General features: G+C 44.2%; 1 protein-coding gene across 2 annotated transcripts in view; it reads left to right on the top strand.

Moving 5' to 3' along the window:
* The window catches only part of erfl3 (Ets2 repressor factor like 3), a 69,619-nt gene that overhangs the window by 27,353 nt on the left and 22,742 nt on the right, over positions 1-19,524 (top strand). The window contains exon 2 of one of the 2 annotated variants that reach the window (XM_080425633.1): positions 19,176-19,395. In XM_080425633.1, the coding sequence (XP_080281759.1) occupies positions 19,176-19,395 (220 nt within the window). Of the gene's footprint in view, positions 1-19,160; positions 19,396-19,524 lie in introns of both variants that reach the window. The other variant, XM_080425632.1, reaches the window with a different exon arrangement.

The following is a 19,524-nucleotide window of genomic DNA, read 5'->3' as shown; positions in this document are numbered from 1 at the left end:
ATCAGGAGAGAGTACCCCTTTATCTGCCTCAATATGATCCTGTGTGAGTTCTCTCACCTGGTTGGATAAAATTGCTATCCTGACCGGAAAATGCATTTTCTGTTTACTAAAGAGCTGCAGACAGGGAGACTGCTGTTACTGAACAAACACTCTACATAGCAATGAGTACTATCAGAATATTCAAAATAGATTTATCTAACACTTATTTTAACAAAGCAATATCACTTAACTTTAATTTGGGGGTTGGGTACCATGAAAATGTAAGCGAAGTTATATATGTCGAAGTATATAGAGGAAGAGGTAGCGAGGCCAAAGTTAGGAACAGGCAGCAAGGTAATGTAGAAAGTATGAGCTAATGTAGCTAAAGTTAGGAAAAGGTATGAGCTAATGTAGCTAAAGTTAGGAAAAGGTATGAGCTAATGTAGCTAAAGTTAGGAAAAGCTATGAGGTAATGTAGCTAAAGTTAGCAACAGCTGCTGCTAACTTTAGCTACATCACCTTGCTACTGTACCTAGGTAGGCCCACAGTAGCAAGGCTATAGGCAGCAACAGGTAGCTAAATATTCTGCATGGCTCGGTAATGTGTCAGTAGCAGTCAGTGTACAATTGTTCCAGAAGCATTTCACGGGGTAAATGTATGCGTGTTGTGGAAGTGTGAGGCCTCATTGTTCAGGTCAGGTGTCTGTGTGTTTCTCCAATGCCTTCTCTCTCCCTTTGCCGCCATGCTCCTAGAATGTTAATCCACTCTGGAATGTGTGGGTTTAAGAGTGCCAGATCTGCAGGCCAGCGCGTGCATGTGTGTGTATGCGCTCATGTGTATATTGCATGGCTCTGCCAAACCTTTTGTCTTTCTTTTGTCTGTTTTGTTTGATAACTTCCGTGCCGTTATACCGTATGTATAGAACAACGATTTATTCTGAAAGTTTTGTAGAGTTTTGTCATTCAGGGAAGAGACATGAATCATTCATGAGTCTGAAGAGGAGAGAGTGTTTGTTGGAGCGGCATGGTTTTTGTTGTGGAACACGGGCTCCTTTTGGTTCAGGGCAGGACTCGCTTCCTTGTAGCTGAGCTGCTGGCTGGACTTTGCAGTTAATGCTCTGTTTGCTTTGAGTAGCATTCTGCTTCACAGAGAGCGGTGGAAAAGTTCTCTCTCACACACATACTGTTCTCTCTCTCTCTATCTCTATCTCTCTCTCTCTCACACACAAACAGCGATATGTCCATACAGGCAAAGACGTTTGCGTACAAAATCATACACTCACTCCACTCTCTCACACGTTTGTGCACACACAGCAATATTTGCTCCTACACACACACACACACACACACACACGCTGTAACTACAGACATACTACTTAATAAACACACTCATGCACATGAATGCTTGCCCTCAGAAATTCCCAACATGCACACGCTACTCCCAGGGAGATAGAGGGCGAGGGAGAAAGAGTTAGAAAAAGAGAGAGAGAGGCAAGTGAGAACGTTGGTCTCCTCACGACTACCTGTTGCTGGCTGATTCAAACAGTCCCACAACTCTTGTCTCTCTCTATCTATCTATCCATCCACCCCTCGCTCCCTCCCTCGTCCATTTCTCATACCTGTTCTATTTGAGTCCGTGTTCCAGGCTTAAAAGGATTAATTGTAATTTGTGCTTTTATTTATTTATTATAATTTTTTTGTTCTGTTCGTTTCTGGATGGTTATTTTTAGGCCTTGAGTGTCTGGTTGCTAGGAGACGGTGTCCAAGAGAGAGACAGAGAGAGAGAGAGAGAGAGAGAGAAGCAAGGGAATGGAGAGGGAATGAGGAGTGTTGAGTTCGTCAACTACGGCTACATTACAAACACGCTCACGCACTGAATTAGCATTGATACACACACACACACATGCGTGTACACGTACACGTACAAATGCATGTCTCTATGGCTGTTATTGTGAACTTGTTTTTCAGGTTTTGTGTATCTTGTCTCTTGGTTTCCTCTCTTTGAGTCTCTCTATGTCTCTCTCTGTGATTCTGTCCGTAGGCATGTATCTACTGTATATTATGCAGCACACGCGTATCCTAAATAGACACACTGTGAGGGCACGTTCATGTAGCCAAAGTTAAACGAGCGCCACGTTCCCGTCCGTGTTTAGCATGAAACGGCTTTGATATTTCTATCACTTCTCCCGTCTCTAATTTCAAGTTCAAGATTATTCAAAGTTCATACACAAAAAAATGCTTGTACAGTGAAATGCTTGATAGCATGCTCCTGTGACTGTGCAGTATATATACCGTAGTGTTAAAACATCTCAGGATACTAGGTCTTAGTCTAGCTTTTACATAACGCTTTTCTAGCCTCCCGACTACTCAAAAACTATGTACAATAATGCCATTTGATCATATGCGCACACGCAATTCAGTCAGTGTCTTGCTTTAATGAGCTTTGATTGGTTGATTGAATACTTTATTAACAGTTTGCAAATAGTACAGAGGTATGATTTTACAATGATTGTTAACCCATTAAGACCTGGAACACATCTGTGTCACTTTAGATGTCTTTGGCTATTCAAAAATAGCAGATCTACAAGCTCAGTGCCGCGCTATGAGCTTGTAGATCTGCTATTTTTGACAAATCTTGAAAAAATATTTTTCAGATTGTTTAGAAAACATTTTAAAGAATCGGCTCAGGTCTTAATGGGTTAAAAGGATAACACTTGTTTCCACTGTGATCCTAAGGATATATAATAGGATACATAATTCACCTAATCCAAAGTGATACCATAGTTCACATTAAGACACTTGGCGTCTGTCTCTGGGCCTGCATCACTTTAGTTTTGACACTGGGCAGATTTTGTCAGTAAGCCGGGGACTGGACTGTAAGAGATCACAGGCAAAGCATGTGACACATGCACACAGACACGCACACACACATACACAGGAAACAGACCTGTTGTGGTGCATAACAGTCACTGATTTCCTGTCCCGCTCTAGTGGCACATTCCAGGAAACCTCCTCCCACTGTAGTGCCGCCACCACACACACACACACACACACACACACACACACACACACACACACACACACACACACACACACACACACACACACACACACACACACACACACAGAGTTACACTGTCACAACACGTATCTTTTATCCTTCACCTGGTAGACACGCTGATACAGTGAAGTCACCTCCTGAGTTTTCGCACACGAGTACACACACACGCACACACACACACACACACACACACGCACACGCGCACACTAACGCATTAGCAGACCAACTTAACAAGTGTCTCTGGGGTCAGCAGTAGGAGTGCAGTCAGTATATTGTTGAAACAGAGGTGAAGTGTGAGCTTACAGCTCAGTGCCAGGCTGTTGGTTCTGGGAGTACATTAACACCAGCCTGAGAGATTGAGAGAGAGAGAGCAGGAGAGCAGGCGCCTGTTCTGGCCTGTTACATGTGTGTGTTAGGCCGCAAACTATTTACCCCACAAACTGAATTTGAACTGTTCTACGAGGCTAGCACTCATGCATGTACAAGATGAACTGTTCTACTAGGCTAGTACTCATGCATGTACAAGATGAACTGTTCTACTAGGCTAGTAGCCTACTCATGCATGTACTATTCTACTAGGCTAGTACTCATGCATGTACTATTCTACTAGACTAGTGCTCATGCATGTACAAGACAAAAAAAAAGACAAAAAGAAAAGCACATTGAAAGTGAAGGGGGAAAAAAGACAAATATAAACAAATTATAAAGCATTTTCATTATTCTTGTTTATTATTAAATTATTCTTTAAACATGTTAACCACTCCAAATGACACAAATCTAATTACACTGAGTGTGCATCACCCTCACTGTTCTACATTAGTGCCTTTCTGGAAGCAGGTACTCTATGAAAACTTCTATGAAATCTAACTATATTGTATAAATCTCTTGGTAAGCATAAGCAACTTTAATTTCAAAGCAGGGTTTGGACTCCAGCTGTGTTCCACACGCAAATTTGCGGCTGTAATCAGCACGCACCTTCACCACAGAACGCACGCACGCACGCGCACACACACACACACACACACACGCACACACACCACTAAACAAGTAGTGTGAAAGTACTGTAGGTGTATTTAACAAGCACTGACGTGTGATGTAATGATGGCACAAGCGGTAAGCGCTTAGTGGCGTAGGACACTTAAAATAAAATGCAATTTGCACACTTACACTTTACAATTTTGGCATTTAGCAGACACTCTTGTCCAGAGTGACTTGCAATAAGCAAGGTAAATTATCACATACATAGAATTAGGGCTGTGAATCTTCTGCTATCTCACGATCCGATTCCGATTCTTGGGGGTCACGATTCCGATTTTTCCAGATTTTTTCAAAACAAACGATTCTCGATTCAAAAACTTTTTTTCCAATTCAAAAACGGAAAAAAAACATTTTTTCCCCCGATTCAGCCCAGAACTTGCCACTTCTCAAAATGTCATTACACAAAAATACTAATGGAATCGATTCTGAATCGTCCAACATGAGAATCGCGATTCGCATTTGAACCGATTTTTTCCCCACACCCCTACATAGAATGCAGAGAGAGCAGTGCAGTGCCTCAAGAAACTAGGATTCCAGGTAAACCATGAACCTATAGCATGTTTAACAATGTGCTATCTAAATTACAATCTTAACATTTGTGGTCAAAGAAAACAAATCTAAGAAACAACATGAGAACAAATGACCAAGATAAGTCTGCATAGTAGCGAGCATCAATCAAGAAAGAAGGTGGCAAGATGGGGTACAGTGAGTGAGGTGCAAGGGGTGAAGGGGTGGAGTCTGAAGAGATGCGTCTTCAGATTACGGCAGGAAATTGGGAGTGTGTCTGCAGTTTTGACTTCAATCTGGGGAGTTTATTCCACAGCACGTATTTGTTAGGATAAAGTTATAGTCGGCCATTTGCCACTTTTCTCTCCCATTTATGCAGCATGTAGATGATGTATACTGCATGAGAGTGCATGTCTCTACGTGTGTGTTTGTGTGTGCGTGTGTTTGTGTGTGCGTGCGCTATGGGGAGAAGCTAATGTCTCAGGAGTGTTTTGTTACTTTGGTGAGGGTAAATATACCCAGCAGCACCCTGGGAAAATCAGGACCCTTCTCTCTCTGACACAATATTATTCTGTTGCGCTTAACACCCTCCAGGGACCACACACTGTCCTGACAGACACACGCACGCACGCACACACTCGCACACTAACGTATGTGTGTATGTGCGCGCACACATGCACACAGGGCAGGCTAGATTATGAGTCGAATAGCACAGAAAATGTTGTCCAGTTGTCCTGCTTGTCATAGAGCATGAGTGCCTTGAGGCGTATGTGTGTATGTGTGTGCGTGCACACACACACACACACACACACACACACAAACCGTAACGCTCAGTACAGTCATCCTCTACAGGGTTTGCACTGGGTCTCTGTACCTTTTGCCTCTTTCAGTCTCAGTTCCCATGTGATGAAGGTTAGGTGTGTGTGTGTGTGTGTGTGTATTACTGTCTTTTTCTCAGAGGCTCCCGTGTATAGTTGTTGTGTGTGTACATGTTGCTAGTTGACACGGGGCCCATATCCACCGTGTTTAGCTGTCCCCGCTGGGCCCCTTGCTAAAAACCATGGGGTCCTCAGAAACCTCTCTTGGTGTGTGTGATAATACAAGGCTTGCCCCCCCCCCCCCCTATTATTCAGAACCATTATATTTCAGGCTATTTCGCTCTAGATAATCTTAGAAAAATGTTTTTCCTCTTAGATTATTTTTTTTGACATTTTATGTTAAATAAATATCCTCTTTGTTTATTTTTCTTCTAACAAAATCAGTGAAATTGTAGCTCAGTTCGGCTAACCGTTAGACTTCGGAAAATGCTCTTCGGTCAAAGGGACGGCTCTGAAAATGCACTCAACCACAGTGTTTTTTTCTCTGCAGTCGGCAGAGTTGTGATGTTTGGCTCCAGTGTAGCTTCCAGTCCGTCAAACAGTGTAAAGTATTTACAGTAAGCCTGTTCCAACACACTGCACCCCCCTCCCCTCCCCTCCCCACCCCACCCCCTGGACACTGGGCCTGTCGGCCTCTCTGCTTTTTTTCCCTCTTTTTTTTTCTTCCTTTCCCCATTTTATTTTCTGACTCCTCCCCTTCCATTTCCTGGAAAAGGCCTCAGTCTGCTCACTAGAGAGAGAGAGCGAGAGAGAGGGAGAGAGAGAGATGTTGGCCTTACATCATCCTGTTCTTCACTTCTCCTCTCATCGTGCTTTCTCTCCACTCCTTCTCATCAATCCTCTCCTCTCCTCTCCTCTCCTCTCCTCTCTCTCTCCCTGTCTCTCTCTCTCTCTCTCCCCCCCACCCTCCCTTCTTTTCACTACCTCTCGCTCTCCCCCTGTCGAACAATAACCCTAGTGTGTGTGTGTGTGTGTGTGTGTGTGTGTGTATCAGGGGCTATTTTTGGCCCCTTCAAGGCCAACAGCCCTCCCCCACCTCTGTGTGTGTGTGTGTGTGTGTGTGTGTGTGTGTGTGTGTGTGTGTGTGTGTGTGTGTGTGTGTGTGCGTGCGTCTCTCTGCCTCTCTGTCTGTCTGTCTCGCTCTCCCTCTCTTTGTCTCTCTGTGTCTGTCTCTCTTGCTCCCTCCCTGTGTGTCTACTCTGTCTCTCTCTCTCTCTGTGTGTCTTTGTCTCTCTATCTCTCCGTCTCTCACTCTGTCTGTGTGTGTGTGTGTGTGTGTGTGTGTGTGCGTGCATATCTTGCAGGGTTTACATGGTAGGTAGTCTTGAATGACCGGTAGCGGTAGCACATGCTGTAAATATTACAATCTCCAAAAATAGTTGAGCAGCCAAGTATACTGGCATCTGTTTTAAGTGTGTGCGTGTGCGCGCGCGTGTGTGTGTGTGTGTGAGTGATCCCCTCCCTGCCCTGGGGCGAGGCATGAGGCAGGGAAATAGTGTGATCAGTCCAGAGAAGTTGTGTGTTTTCTTCTTCTTCTGCAGTGATAGTCTTCCTCCTGGTAGAGAAGAAGTTACTAACCCCCCCCCCCCCCCCCCCCCCCCGCAATGCAACAGCAGCAGACCCTCCTGTCCCCATGGAAACACACCATGTCGGCCTCTAACGCAATACTGATAATGCTCTCTCTCTCTCTCTCTCTTGTCTGTCTGTCTGTCTGTCTGTCTGTCTGTCTGTCTGTCTGTCTGTCTGTCTGTCTCTCTCTCTCTCTGTCTTATTTTGGTGTCTTCTTTGTTCACCATGTTGCTAAGTTGGGGTTACAAGGAAACAACTCAAGGAATGAGAGTCTTAGTTTAATTACATTTCTTTACAGGAATCAGGAATTCTTCTGTATTCTAATTTGACAGGATTCTCTGAAACGGATAGGCTCTCTGAAAGTGGCTCGTTTGAGATATGTAAATGAATTGACATTTGAACCCGTTGTTTCCCTTTTTTTACAGCAATCAATTCAAGAAAGTTGTTGTGAATTAATTTTTCTTCCTAATTTGACAATGTTTTCTGAACTGAGTGGGACTTGACAAACGTTGGCCCGCCAAAGTTCACATTCAGTGCAGCTAATACAAACTCGACCTGCTTGCCACCGTCAGAATTTACTATCGTTTGTGGCCGGGAGGGAGATGTTGATATTCCACCCTGGTGCTGGTGAAACCCACATGCAGGTTCCCACACCCACCATCGCTGCATCTGTATCTAGCCGTTTCCATCTTCCTCTGAGCTGCGTTTCAGTCAAACTCGAACTCTTGACCTGTTCATATCAGAGGCTAAAAAGCGTTCCCTAGTATAGAACATCTGAATCCACCTAAAAAAGTTTTCCCTTTCACTCCCGAGGGTGAGGCCATGTCTGTTTTGGAGGTAGTCCAACTTTTTTTGTTGGACTACAAGTTGCACAAAATCATAACTTGCATTTCTGGGTCATTATATTGTCAAAAATAGTCTGCATTTTTTCAAAAAGTTTCAGAAAGTTTCAGAAATAGCTCAGTTTTACGAGAAGTACAGTATATAGGGCTTAAGTCGTTAACAAGTGCGTTTGTGAGCACGCGTGTGTGTGTGGGGGGGGGGGCGATATCCAGCATATTATATTGAAATATGAAATCCAGCATATTATATTCTCTATTCTCTTCCATAGTGTTTTTTTTTCTTCATATAACTCACTGCGTCCATTTTCTCCCATGCATCGCCCTCTCCTGTTTCTCCTTTAGTCTCCCCTCACTCTCTCTCTCTCTGCTGTCCCAGTCCTCTCCCAGTAGCGCATTGGTCTAATGAATGTTTAATGGATTTGTGGGAAGACTCCAGACAGACAGACAGTCACACACACACACACACACACACACACACACACACACACACACACACACACACACACACACACACACACACACACACACACACACACACACGGTGTCTTTGGGGGACGCAAAGGCACATGGTCTCTGATTACCCTGCCCCACTCGTTCTTCTTTTCCTCTACAACCCACCCTTTCCCCCACTTCTCCTCTTTTCAAGCTCTCTTTTCCCTCTGTCGTGCCCTCTGCCCAGCCTTTCTTCATCCCTCCATCCTTCTCTCCTTCTCATTGTCTTTCTCTGTTTTCTGTCCCTACTCGTTGCGCTTGAGGCGATGTCACTTATCTGGATGCTTGTCATGAAGACAAGCGTGTGTGTGTGTAGCGTGTGTGTGTGTATGTGTGTTCGTGCGCACTTGCAGTGCACATGCGTGTGGTGGGGTCATTCTCAACGGAGAGTGGCCCCAACACATGCACCCACACATAGACACTCACCAGGGCTGAAGTAAAATAAATAGTATAATGGTAAATAGTCAGCAACTTTCTTTGTTAGTTACGTCTCTCCTCACCATTACTGTGTGTGTGTGTGTGTGTGTGTGTGTGTGTGTGTGTGTGTGTGTGTGTCTGTCTCTGTGTTGTCTTAGCTGGCCTTCCTTACTTTCTCCATCAGCTCCCGTCCTCTCCTCCTCTCTCCGGTGCACACTGGGTGCTGTTCTGTATTAACTAGTGTGAACTGCTCTGGGCAACACTGGGTCAGTCAGGGATGCATTCAGATGTTTGCCTGCAACAAGGATGTTGCTATGTGAGTGAAGACCAAGGGGATCCCAGGACACCGGTTGGGTCCCAACCAGGCATGGCACGACTCTGTTGTTGTCAAAGTCACTTTGGATAAGGGCAGGGGGTGTCCAAATGTTTTTCAAATGGGGGGCCATGTTTGAAAATATGAAAACCGACGGCATCTCCTGTCATATTGTAGAGGACCATAACAAACATACAGCAATTACATTTTTCAGTGGTGTAAAGTAACTAAGTACATTTACTTAAGTACTGTACTTAAGTACATTTTGGGGTATTTTTACTTTACTTGAGTATTTCCAATTTCCAATACCTTTACTTCTACTCCACTACATCTCAGAGGCAAATATTGTACTTTTACTCCACTACAATTATTTGAAAACTTTTCAGAGTTACTTTTCAGATACGAAACGTACATTAACCACTTCAGCCCTATTTTATTACATAGGCTATGATGCGACGCGTTGTGAGCTTGTAGATCGGCTATTTTCAAACATTTAGTACTTTTACTTTTGCGTAACAAATCAAGAACAATTCTTTCACATGCTTGCTATTATACTTGCCGTCCAATAAATTGTCTATTATTCAAACGGCAGCGTAGACACAAGTTCTTGAGAAGAGAAAGAAAATCGTCCTCAGCCCAAAACTCGGGGCCAGGCCACGGTTGCCTCATTCATCCGTCTAGAGACTCTGGGCCTCCGTCCACTCGCATCCTCTGGCCTGTTTTCGGTCATTTCTTCCCTTCTCCAACTCCCATCTATCTATCTGTGATTTTATTTAGTTTCCCCTCTCAGAGTGTCTTCACATAGCTGGGGATCGCAGCAGCGTTCCCCAGGGCTGTGTGTGTGTGTGTGTGTGTGTGTGTGTGTGTGTGTGTGGGGGGGGGCTGCCACGGAGATCACACAGAGGAAAACAGGCATCCGCACTTCCCAGCGAGGGAGGGAGGGAGGGAGGGAGGAAGAGGGGGAGGAAGATGGAGACAAGGGAGGAAAGAGGGGGGGGCGGTGGGCAATCTGACCCGCATGACAACAGACTAGCAGACGAGCTATGATCTCATCACACCCTTTATCCTCTCCCCACCCCACTCTGTCTCCTTCTCTCCTTGTCCCACTCCAACCATTGTTCCCCCCCTCTCTCTGTCTCTTTCTCTCTCTAAACCCTCACCCTTCCCCTCTCTCTCTCTCTCTCTACCCCCCTTCTCTCTCTTTCTTTCTTTCTCTCTCCCCCCACTCTAGCCCCTCTCCTCTTGTCATAAGGCTCACCCCATCTCGTCTTTCCCTCCTTCTTTTTCTGTCCGTTCTCGCCACCCCCACGGCCCACCCCTCCCTTCTTCATCTTCCCGCTTTCTGCCACCTGCCCCCCACTTGTCGCACGCGCGCCCGCGCACACACACACACACACACACACACACACACACACACACACACACACACACACAAATATACAGTGTTGGCACACTTCCCTCACTCGTGCGTCCCACGGCAGAGATTAGACTCACCCTCGATCCCTCAACCCTCCACACCATCCACTAAATTATTGATGCTTCGGTGTGTGTGTGTGTGTGTGTGTGTGTGTGTGTGTGTGTTGTAATGGCTATCTGGTGTCTCCCCCAGGAGGGAGGGAGCTAGAGAGAGAGAAGAGAGAGAGGGAGTTGAGGTCATGGAGGTTAAGTGGGGGGGTGGGGGGAGTGAGGTTATACTCTGTTGACTCCCCTCTCTCTCTATCCTTCTCTCTGCCTCCCTCTCATCTTTCTTTCTTTCTTATTTTCCTCATTCTCTCTCCTTCGATCCCCCTCTCTCTCTCTCTCTCTCTCTCTCTCTTTATCTCTGGCACTGATTCATCCTGACTCTCAACTTCATACCTGCACAGTACACTCACACCCGACTTTCATAGATTCCAAAGTTCTCCTTAGGTTTTATAAAAGCGTGCGTGTGTGTGTGTGTGTGTGTGTGTGTTTGTGTGTGTGCCAGGACAGCTCGGCCCATGGCGAGCTCGGGGAGGATGGAAGGACAAAGACACCTGTTCTAACTCTCCAGCTCACAGCATTCCTCTAGCATAATCCCCACTGTAACACACACACACACACACACACACACACACACACACACACACACACACACACACACACACACACACACACACAGACACAGACACAGACACAGACACACACACACAGGATCAGTGGAGGGGGGCCAGTGCAGCAGTGTGTAGCGCACATGGCTCACACTCATCTCTTTTATGTAGCAGAGGTTTGACAGGCAGAACCTGGATGTTGGACCAAGTTTCTCACTCCCCAGAAAAACACACACACACACACACACACACACACACACACACACACACACACACACACACACACACACACACACACACACACACACACACACACACACACACACACACACACAGTCCCTGCTTGTTACATTGATGGGCCTGCTGTTGCTGAGGATACAGATGGTAGCGTTGAGTCATGTGTCTCATGTCTTTTATTCAAACAGCAGCCTGGCCAGTCCGTCCCCGTCGCACTCTGACTCTGCCTCAGATCCATTTCACTCAATGACCTGAAATGTAATGCTTGTGTGTGTGTGTGTGTGTGTGTGTGTGTGTGTGTGTGTGTGTGTGTATGTGTCTGGTGACCTCTGTGGCACCTGCCAAAGTCAAAGTGATCATTACAGAGTCCGTGGTATGCATGCCGCGCACGCACGCGCACACACACACACACACACACACACACACACACACACACACACACACAGACGAGGTCTGGCGTCATACCTCTGAATTTGTTATTTGTTTTTATCTCTGTTTTGTCACAAGGGTGTGTGTGTGTGTGTGTGTGTGTGTGTGTGTGTGTGTGTGTGTGTGTGTGGCAAAGCGAGCATCTGATCACAAGCCCCAAGTTGATACTCGTCACCACCAGACAGAGCAGTTCGATGCTATCACTCTCCTATCAAAAGTGTATGTGGGAGATAGCGCATGACCCTATGCCAGGGGAGCGAGTGTGTGTGTGAGTGGGAGAGGGCATGTTATCATTAGGGGAGTGATCTATGTGTGTTCATGGCCTGATAATGAGGAGGAGTGTTTGTTTGAGCAGTGGAAGCCTAACAGGACGAGGGGGAGAGACGGGGGTGATAGAGCATGAGTTGTTGGCTCACCCCACGTGTCTTCACAGTCACAACTTACACCTACGTACGCATGGCCGCCCGGAAAAGAACAGCACAGAGCACACACAATTGGTGATTCCGCTCAAAATCGGACGTCGTGGAGGGCGTGGAGAAGCCACTGCGACAGCGACAAAGTGATTTTCTAAACCTAATTATTAGAGCTGTTGTATCATTTGCCTTTCCTCAGTTTTTAGTGGCTCAGTGGCCTTGTGGTTAAGAGTGTCCGCCCTAAGATTGGGAGGTCGGGGTTCAATCCCCGGCCGGGTCATACCAAGGACTAGAAAGATGGGACCCAAAATGCCTCCCTGCTTGTCACTCAGCATCAGGGGTTGGATTGGGGGCGTCTTGTCCAGGGGGTGTACTTGTACATCAAGCTGCCTCACACTACAGAAATGGGACGTTTGGTTAGGGCTTTCATTCAGAGAGTTAAGAGGAATTCTATTCCAAAGTGATCCCATATCCCTGAAGATATTGAATTGGCCTGTCAAATGGAATCCTTTTACAGAAAAAGGTTTTATTATATGGATATTAGGGGTGTGCCGATATATCGTCCCGTGATATATCACGATACGTTTTCATGACGATATGTATCGTTTTTGGCGGGTTTAAAAAAATTAAAAATAAATCCCCAATAATAATAATAATGTAAAAACAGGAGTAATTGTTTTGCATTGGCTTTTTTTCCCCCCCATATATTTTCTTAAGCTTTTTTTCCCCCCATATATTTTCATGATAAAAAAGTGCCATATATCGTATCGATATCGTGAGCCCAATATCGTGTATTGTATCGTGAAATTAGCGTATCGGCACATCCCTAATGGATACGGATGGACATACTTTATTTTTTATGCAATGTGTTTGAAGTGGCCCCAATTAATCATAATTTAAGAAAAACATGAATACAATTGCTTTCTCAGAGAACGCGTGATGTCATTTAAAACACATTGCTCATATGAAATAAAGTATGTCCATCCTTTTTTTCTGTATTTATGGACAAGCCTCACAGATGCTCGCCACGGCACAAACCTGAGTGAGTGCTGAGGGGACTGTGACAGATGTGCTATTGACATTATCAAGTGTTATGCAACAGAAGCTAAATGGTAGGGACCCGCTCTCTCTCTCCACTGTAGCGGAGATTATCTGGGCTAGCTAGTGCTCCGCTCCTTCACTTTCTCTGTCTGTCATCTAGTAAATCCATTGACAGGGCTGAGTACGTCGTCCATAATCTGTTGATTATAGATGTTTTGCTGCTTCATTTCCTCTTGTTGTCGCTGAGGGGGCTGACAGCTTTGCAAACACTGGGTGTATTTATGTATATGCTGGGAGTACATCCCATAGATCCACGGAGGTCGAGGTCACGTTATCCTCCTCCCCAAGTAGGAGCTAGGGAAGTAACGGTTGATCTGCGATGCAGTTTCTGCACGTCTGATTCTACTGTTGTTGTGTATGTGCTGTCTCATTGAACAGTTCAACCCGTTCAATCCGCGAACGCATCTGTGTCATTTTTTAGATTTGTGCTATAACCCTTATTTTATACTTTGGCTATTCAAAAATAGCAGATATACAAGCTCATAGCGCGAGCTTGTAGATCTGCTATTTTCTCAAATTTTCAAACATTTGTGCAAATCTTTGAATATATGTTTTTTTTTTAAAGCGAACATTTGTAACTCAAATCCTTGCTTCTGGAGGTCCCTGGAACACAATATTTTAATGTTCGCTTAAAAAATATATACATTCAAAGATTTGCACACGTTTTCACAGATTTTCTAAAATAGCAGATCTGGCACTCGGTGCCGCACTATGAGCTTGTAGATCTGCTATTTTTTTGAATAGCCAAAGAAATCTAAAACGACCGAGATGCGTTCCCGGATTGCTACTGCAGACTATACCGCTAATTAGCCACGGTGGGGAAATTAATACTTAACCGCCACCCAGCCAATTGCTGGTAAATTGTGACTGCTGTGGCCTAAAGAGTAAGTCTACACTCTCACCAGCCATGTTGGCAGGTCCCAGAAATGGGTCACAGGTCCCGTTGGATTGTATTTGGTTTGTAAAGCAGCGCGAGTGTGTCTTCAAGTGAATTCTAGGCAGCTGTCAGCCACAGTGGCTGGTGGACACGGAAAGTTGGTTCCCTGACCCTGCTTAAACTCACATCCTTCAACTCTGCCATTTATTTCAGTAGTTTCAAAGTTTGTGCAAGCGTGATAAATCACTATTCCAGTTGTTCTCAAACGTTCTCAAATGTCAAGGACCCCCAAATTGATATGGATTTGCCTGCGGACCCCCCATCTGAAAATGTTTTGTGCCGGGGACCCCCAGAAGAGAAGATTAGTTTCAAAAAGTTTCCAAACACTTTCAAGATTTTCCAAAAATGCTCAAAAATAGCAGATGTACAAGTGACTCGCTGTGAGCTTGTAGATCTGCTATTTTTGAATAGCCAACGAATAAAGCATGGATAAAGTGGTTAAAATGATTGTGACGCTGGATTAACACATTTAGCTGGGGACCCACATCCCTGGGGGTCCCCGGACCCCACTTTGAGAACCACTGCGCTATTCCACTATTTTTGTCCGTCTATCTCAGTATTACCAACCAGTCCTGCTGACCGGTCCGTATGGCACAGATGTGTCACATCCTTTTGGATGATGGAAGTGTCCACAGAATGTTTGTCAGCTAACATGCACACACAAGTATGCACACACACACACACACGCACGTGCACACTCTGGTTTACTCATTAGTTAATTCTCTGTTGATTGGCTCCCTGGCACATGACGTGTGTCAAAGTGCTGTTGAACACATGCGTGTGCATGGGCGGACACGTGCACGCCCCTGCGTGTGTGTGCACTGTGCACACTCGGGCACATTGGCTTACTCATTGCTTAATTACATTCTGTCCACACACTGGCACAGAAAATCTGCAAACTTTTACATTTGGACAAGTACACTAAGACACGCACGCACCCGCGCGCACGCTGGGTTACTCATTAGTCAATATTCCTTGGCTCTTACATACTTAATACATAAATTATTACAAACGGTACTTTTAGAGAAACACACACACACACACACACGCGCGCGCACAGCACTGATACGCTGACACATGGCTTAATCCATTAAGACCGGGAACGCATCTGTGTCATTTTAAGATTTCTTTGACTAAAATTGCAAATTTGCAATTCAAATATTTGAGTATATATTTTTTAAAGCAAACCATTTGTAAAATATTTTATTCCAGGGAACCTCCAGAAGCAAAGATTTGAGTTAAAAAATGTAAATATGTCTATTCAAAGATTTGCACACATTTTCACGATTTTTCCAAAAAAATAGCAGATCTACAAGCTTGTATATCTGCTATTTTTCAATCGTTTTCTTTGTCTTTACGAACACTGCTGCATCAGCTCTTACTCACACAGACCGTCATAGCTGCTACACCCTCGCTCTGTTTCCGCCCGGTGTTTCCGTCAGGCACCGGGACGAGAGACAGACGGAGGAGGTGGGAATGGAATGGAGAGAGTGAGACAGGACAGGACAGGCCAGGCCATGATGTTTACCTCCATCTGTAGGAAACAGTGACAGCAGAAGCGGAAAGAGGTGGCGGTAAAAAAAGCGTTTTCATAGACGCCGCTCTTCCACACACAAGGCCCACTGACGGCACCGCTAGACTTTCAGTATTACAGGTTTGACCTGTGTGTGTGTGTGTGTGTGTGTGTGTGTGGTGTAAAGTACATTTACTTAAGTACTGTACTTAAGTACAATTCTGAGGTATTTGTACTTTACTTGAGTATTTCCAATTTCCAATACTTTTACCTCTACTCCACTACATTTCAGAGGCAAATATTGTACTTTTACTCCACTACATTTATTTGAAAACTTTAGTTACTAGTTACTTTTCAGATATAAATTATGATATAATGAAACATACATTAACCACTTTAACCCTATTTTATACAGAGGCTATTTGAAAATAGTCGATCTACAAGCTCAAAACGCGTCGCATCGCGACGCGTTTTGAGCTTGTAGATCTGCTATTTTCAAATATTTAGTACTTTTACTTTTGGTACTTTAAGTACATTTTGATGCCAATACTTTTGTACTTTTACTCAAGTAAATTTTGAATTCTGGACTTTTACTTATAGTAAGTATTTTTATATTGCAGTATTGGTACTTTTACTTAAGTAAAGAATTTGAGTACTTTTTCCACCACTGTGTCTGTGTGCACGCCTGTGTGTGTTTCCTAAGCTACTGTGGTGGGTTGATGTCCCATTGACTGAGTTCTGTGTTACTGTTTTTTTTGTTTGTTATTTCTTTACACATTTTTAAGCCTTTATTCAATAGCGAGAGTGGAGGAGGGAGACAGGACATTGCAGGAGAGCGCGTGTTTTAAGGCTGATTTAAGTTAAGGAAGTGTAGGACAGGGTTTCTCAATGTGGGTGCCATGACGCCAGTCCAGGGCGGTCGACGGAATACTTTGATAATATTTGGAATTTATTTACCAATATCACTTTTTAAATTATTCTATACAAGTTTTTCGGCCGAAAGATTTGCTACCAGTATGTCTGATCTGCAGGGGAAAGTAGTCTAATGCAGCGACAGTACCAAGAAAACTAGCAAGGCACTTTGTAACCAGGATACAAGTCCAATTTTCAGAGATTGAAATCTCTTGTATGGGAGATTTGTCTAAACGACAAAGTGAAAAGATTGTGTGTGGCTGCTGAACAAATGTATTAGGAAGATATTAGGGTTCATATAACATGTGTTGAGCTGTTACCGCCATTTTACAATGTTGTTGACTTATTTTAGCGTCGTTTTGAATCTGCTCCAAATGAATCGCACAGATTCATAGAATACTTATCAGTTACATTATCTATAAATAATGGTTTGCTGCAGCCCTAGTTTGAGTGCTTTGAGGTGAACCGGAGGAGGACAGATGGAGAAGCCATAGGAGGCATGTAAGGAGAGCTGTGACGTATGAACGAGGAGAAGAGACTCCTCCGTTCTATTCCTGCCCCGGGGGCTTCTCTGTCCAGCGCCATCCAGATTGGGCTATAGACCGCGATGGCAGACAGAGGACATGGGGCCCACAGCAGCATCACATGCACAGACACCTGTGTAATCCTCCTCGCTGTAGATAGAAGTGACTCGTGCTTCAAATAGCCCCTTGCTGCTTCCTCTTAATCGCAATGACGTCTTGTATATCCATTAACTCATTGAGTGCCATTAACGTGTTTCACGTGTTTTAGCGCTATGGTGCAACGTGCCATTAACGTGTTTCACGTGTTTTAGCGCTATGGTGCAACGTGCCATTAACGTGTTTCACGTGTTTTTGAAAAAAATAGAAAAAGAATTTAAAAAATAAAATAACAAAAATAAATCTTCCTGAACCCAAGATATCATTATCTGAAGATTTGCAGCTCCATCCACTCCTTGTTTAACTTATAACTGAAAGAGGCTGTATCTCGCTTCCTAAGCACTTTTTTTACTTAAAAAAAAAAAAATTGTAATGGCCAGAAATAGATATTAATAATTATGGCACTCAATGAGTTAAGACTGGGAAAGTGTCATTTTTTGATTAATTTGGGCTATTAAAAAATAGCATTTATACAAGCTCACAGCGTGGCACCGAGTGCAGAATCTTTGAATATATATATATATTTTTTAAAGCGAACATTTGTAATTCTATGTAAAACACTCTGCTTCTGGGGATTCTACAAATGTCTAAATCCTAACAGTTTTCTGAAAAACGTATGTTGCTATAATATCAGTGGTTCTCAAACCTTTTTCATGTCGAGGGCCCCAAAACTTATATGTATTTGGCCGTGGACCCCCACCTCAAAATATTTTGTTCCAGGGACCCAAAGATTTGCAAAGAAATTCACGATAATCTTTTGTTGTTATTGCAGATCTACAAGCTCATAGCGCGGCATAGATGCGTTCCTGGTCTTAATTAAACTTGAAATACAGAAAGCCAACAGTCGGCTGTGAGCGTCGGGGATAGTCTGCAGTGCTCGATGTGTGGCTTGTTGGTAGAATTGGAATTAGTTTTGTGGGGATCACTGTTGAGTCCAACCCTTGTTACTGTGACCCCTGCTGTTGTTCGGCAGACGGCTTGGTCTTTTTTGGCCTTCACTGCCATTCCTGGCTCACCATGGTCTCTGCCTTCAGTAGTCCACTTTCCACTAAGGAGCAAAACGGCATTGCTCGCCAAGCCTTATTTTTTTTTATTTTTTTTTAATCAATTACCATAACCCTGGTCAACATACAGCATATGGGTATGGTTATTCTTAGCACAGTCTTGTTGGCAACAGAGGTGATTTGGCGGTCAGCTGCAGTCAGTAGAGGTTGCTTTAAACATGTTTTGGTCTCGACCCCTGGTCACTGTGATGAAAAATATGAAAGATAAATTGATAAGACTGGGATTTGAAACATTACTAAGAATATGGTCTCGCATTGTGTGTGTCTGTCTGTCTGTCTCTCAAGCCAGACTACCTCTTCCGCGATCTTCGAATGCTACATAGAATGCTACATAGAATGCTACATAGAATGCCACCTAGAGTCTGTAATTCCGCCTGGTAAAAGTTGCGAACAGGAAGATGTCATCTCCTCTTCAGACCAGAAGGGCATTCAGCCAATCACAATGCAGTGTTCACGAAAATGTATTTTAAAATATTTTTAAAATATGTTTTTGAATGTCCTTTGCTGCTAAGCGGCTAACTGAAAAATCGCCTTGTTTTGAAAAATAATTACGTCGCTTTATCGCCCCATAATATTCGCATTCAACGTCAGCTTAAATTAATTAATCACAAAATAAGTACTACCGGTAGTAGTAGCTTGACTACTAGTGTAGTTTAGTGTAGTACAGAATAAACTGACATCCATCCATCTCCGTCTTTCTAACAACCCAGGGTTTGCCTTCCCAGACTGGGCCTACAAGCCTGAGTCGAGCCCCGGCTCCAGGCAGATCCAGCTATGGCACTTCATCCTGGAGCTGCTGCGGAAGGAGGAGTACCACGACGTCATCGCCTGGCAGGGAGACTACGGAGAGTTCGTCATCAAGGACCCGGACGAGGTGGCCCGACTGTGGGGAGCCAGGAAATGCAAGCCTCAGATGAACTACGACAAGCTGAGCCGAGCTCTGAGGTACGCTGTCCTTAAAGAGGTTGTCGTTAATTACTGTGAATGATTGAATGCATTTTTACTTTCTTGTCTTGCAATAAGACCCATCCATAAAGGCATTACAAGACACCAAAATCATCAATAAACATTATC

The sequence above is a fragment of the Gymnoscopelus braueri genome, assembly GCF_963280865.1.
Source record: "Gymnoscopelus braueri genome assembly, chromosome: 4".
NCBI lineage: Eukaryota > Metazoa > Chordata > Actinopteri > Myctophiformes > Myctophidae > Gymnoscopelus > Gymnoscopelus braueri.
The sequence above is the reverse complement of the archived record's forward strand: the minus strand, read 5'-3'. Positions and strand labels throughout refer to the sequence as shown.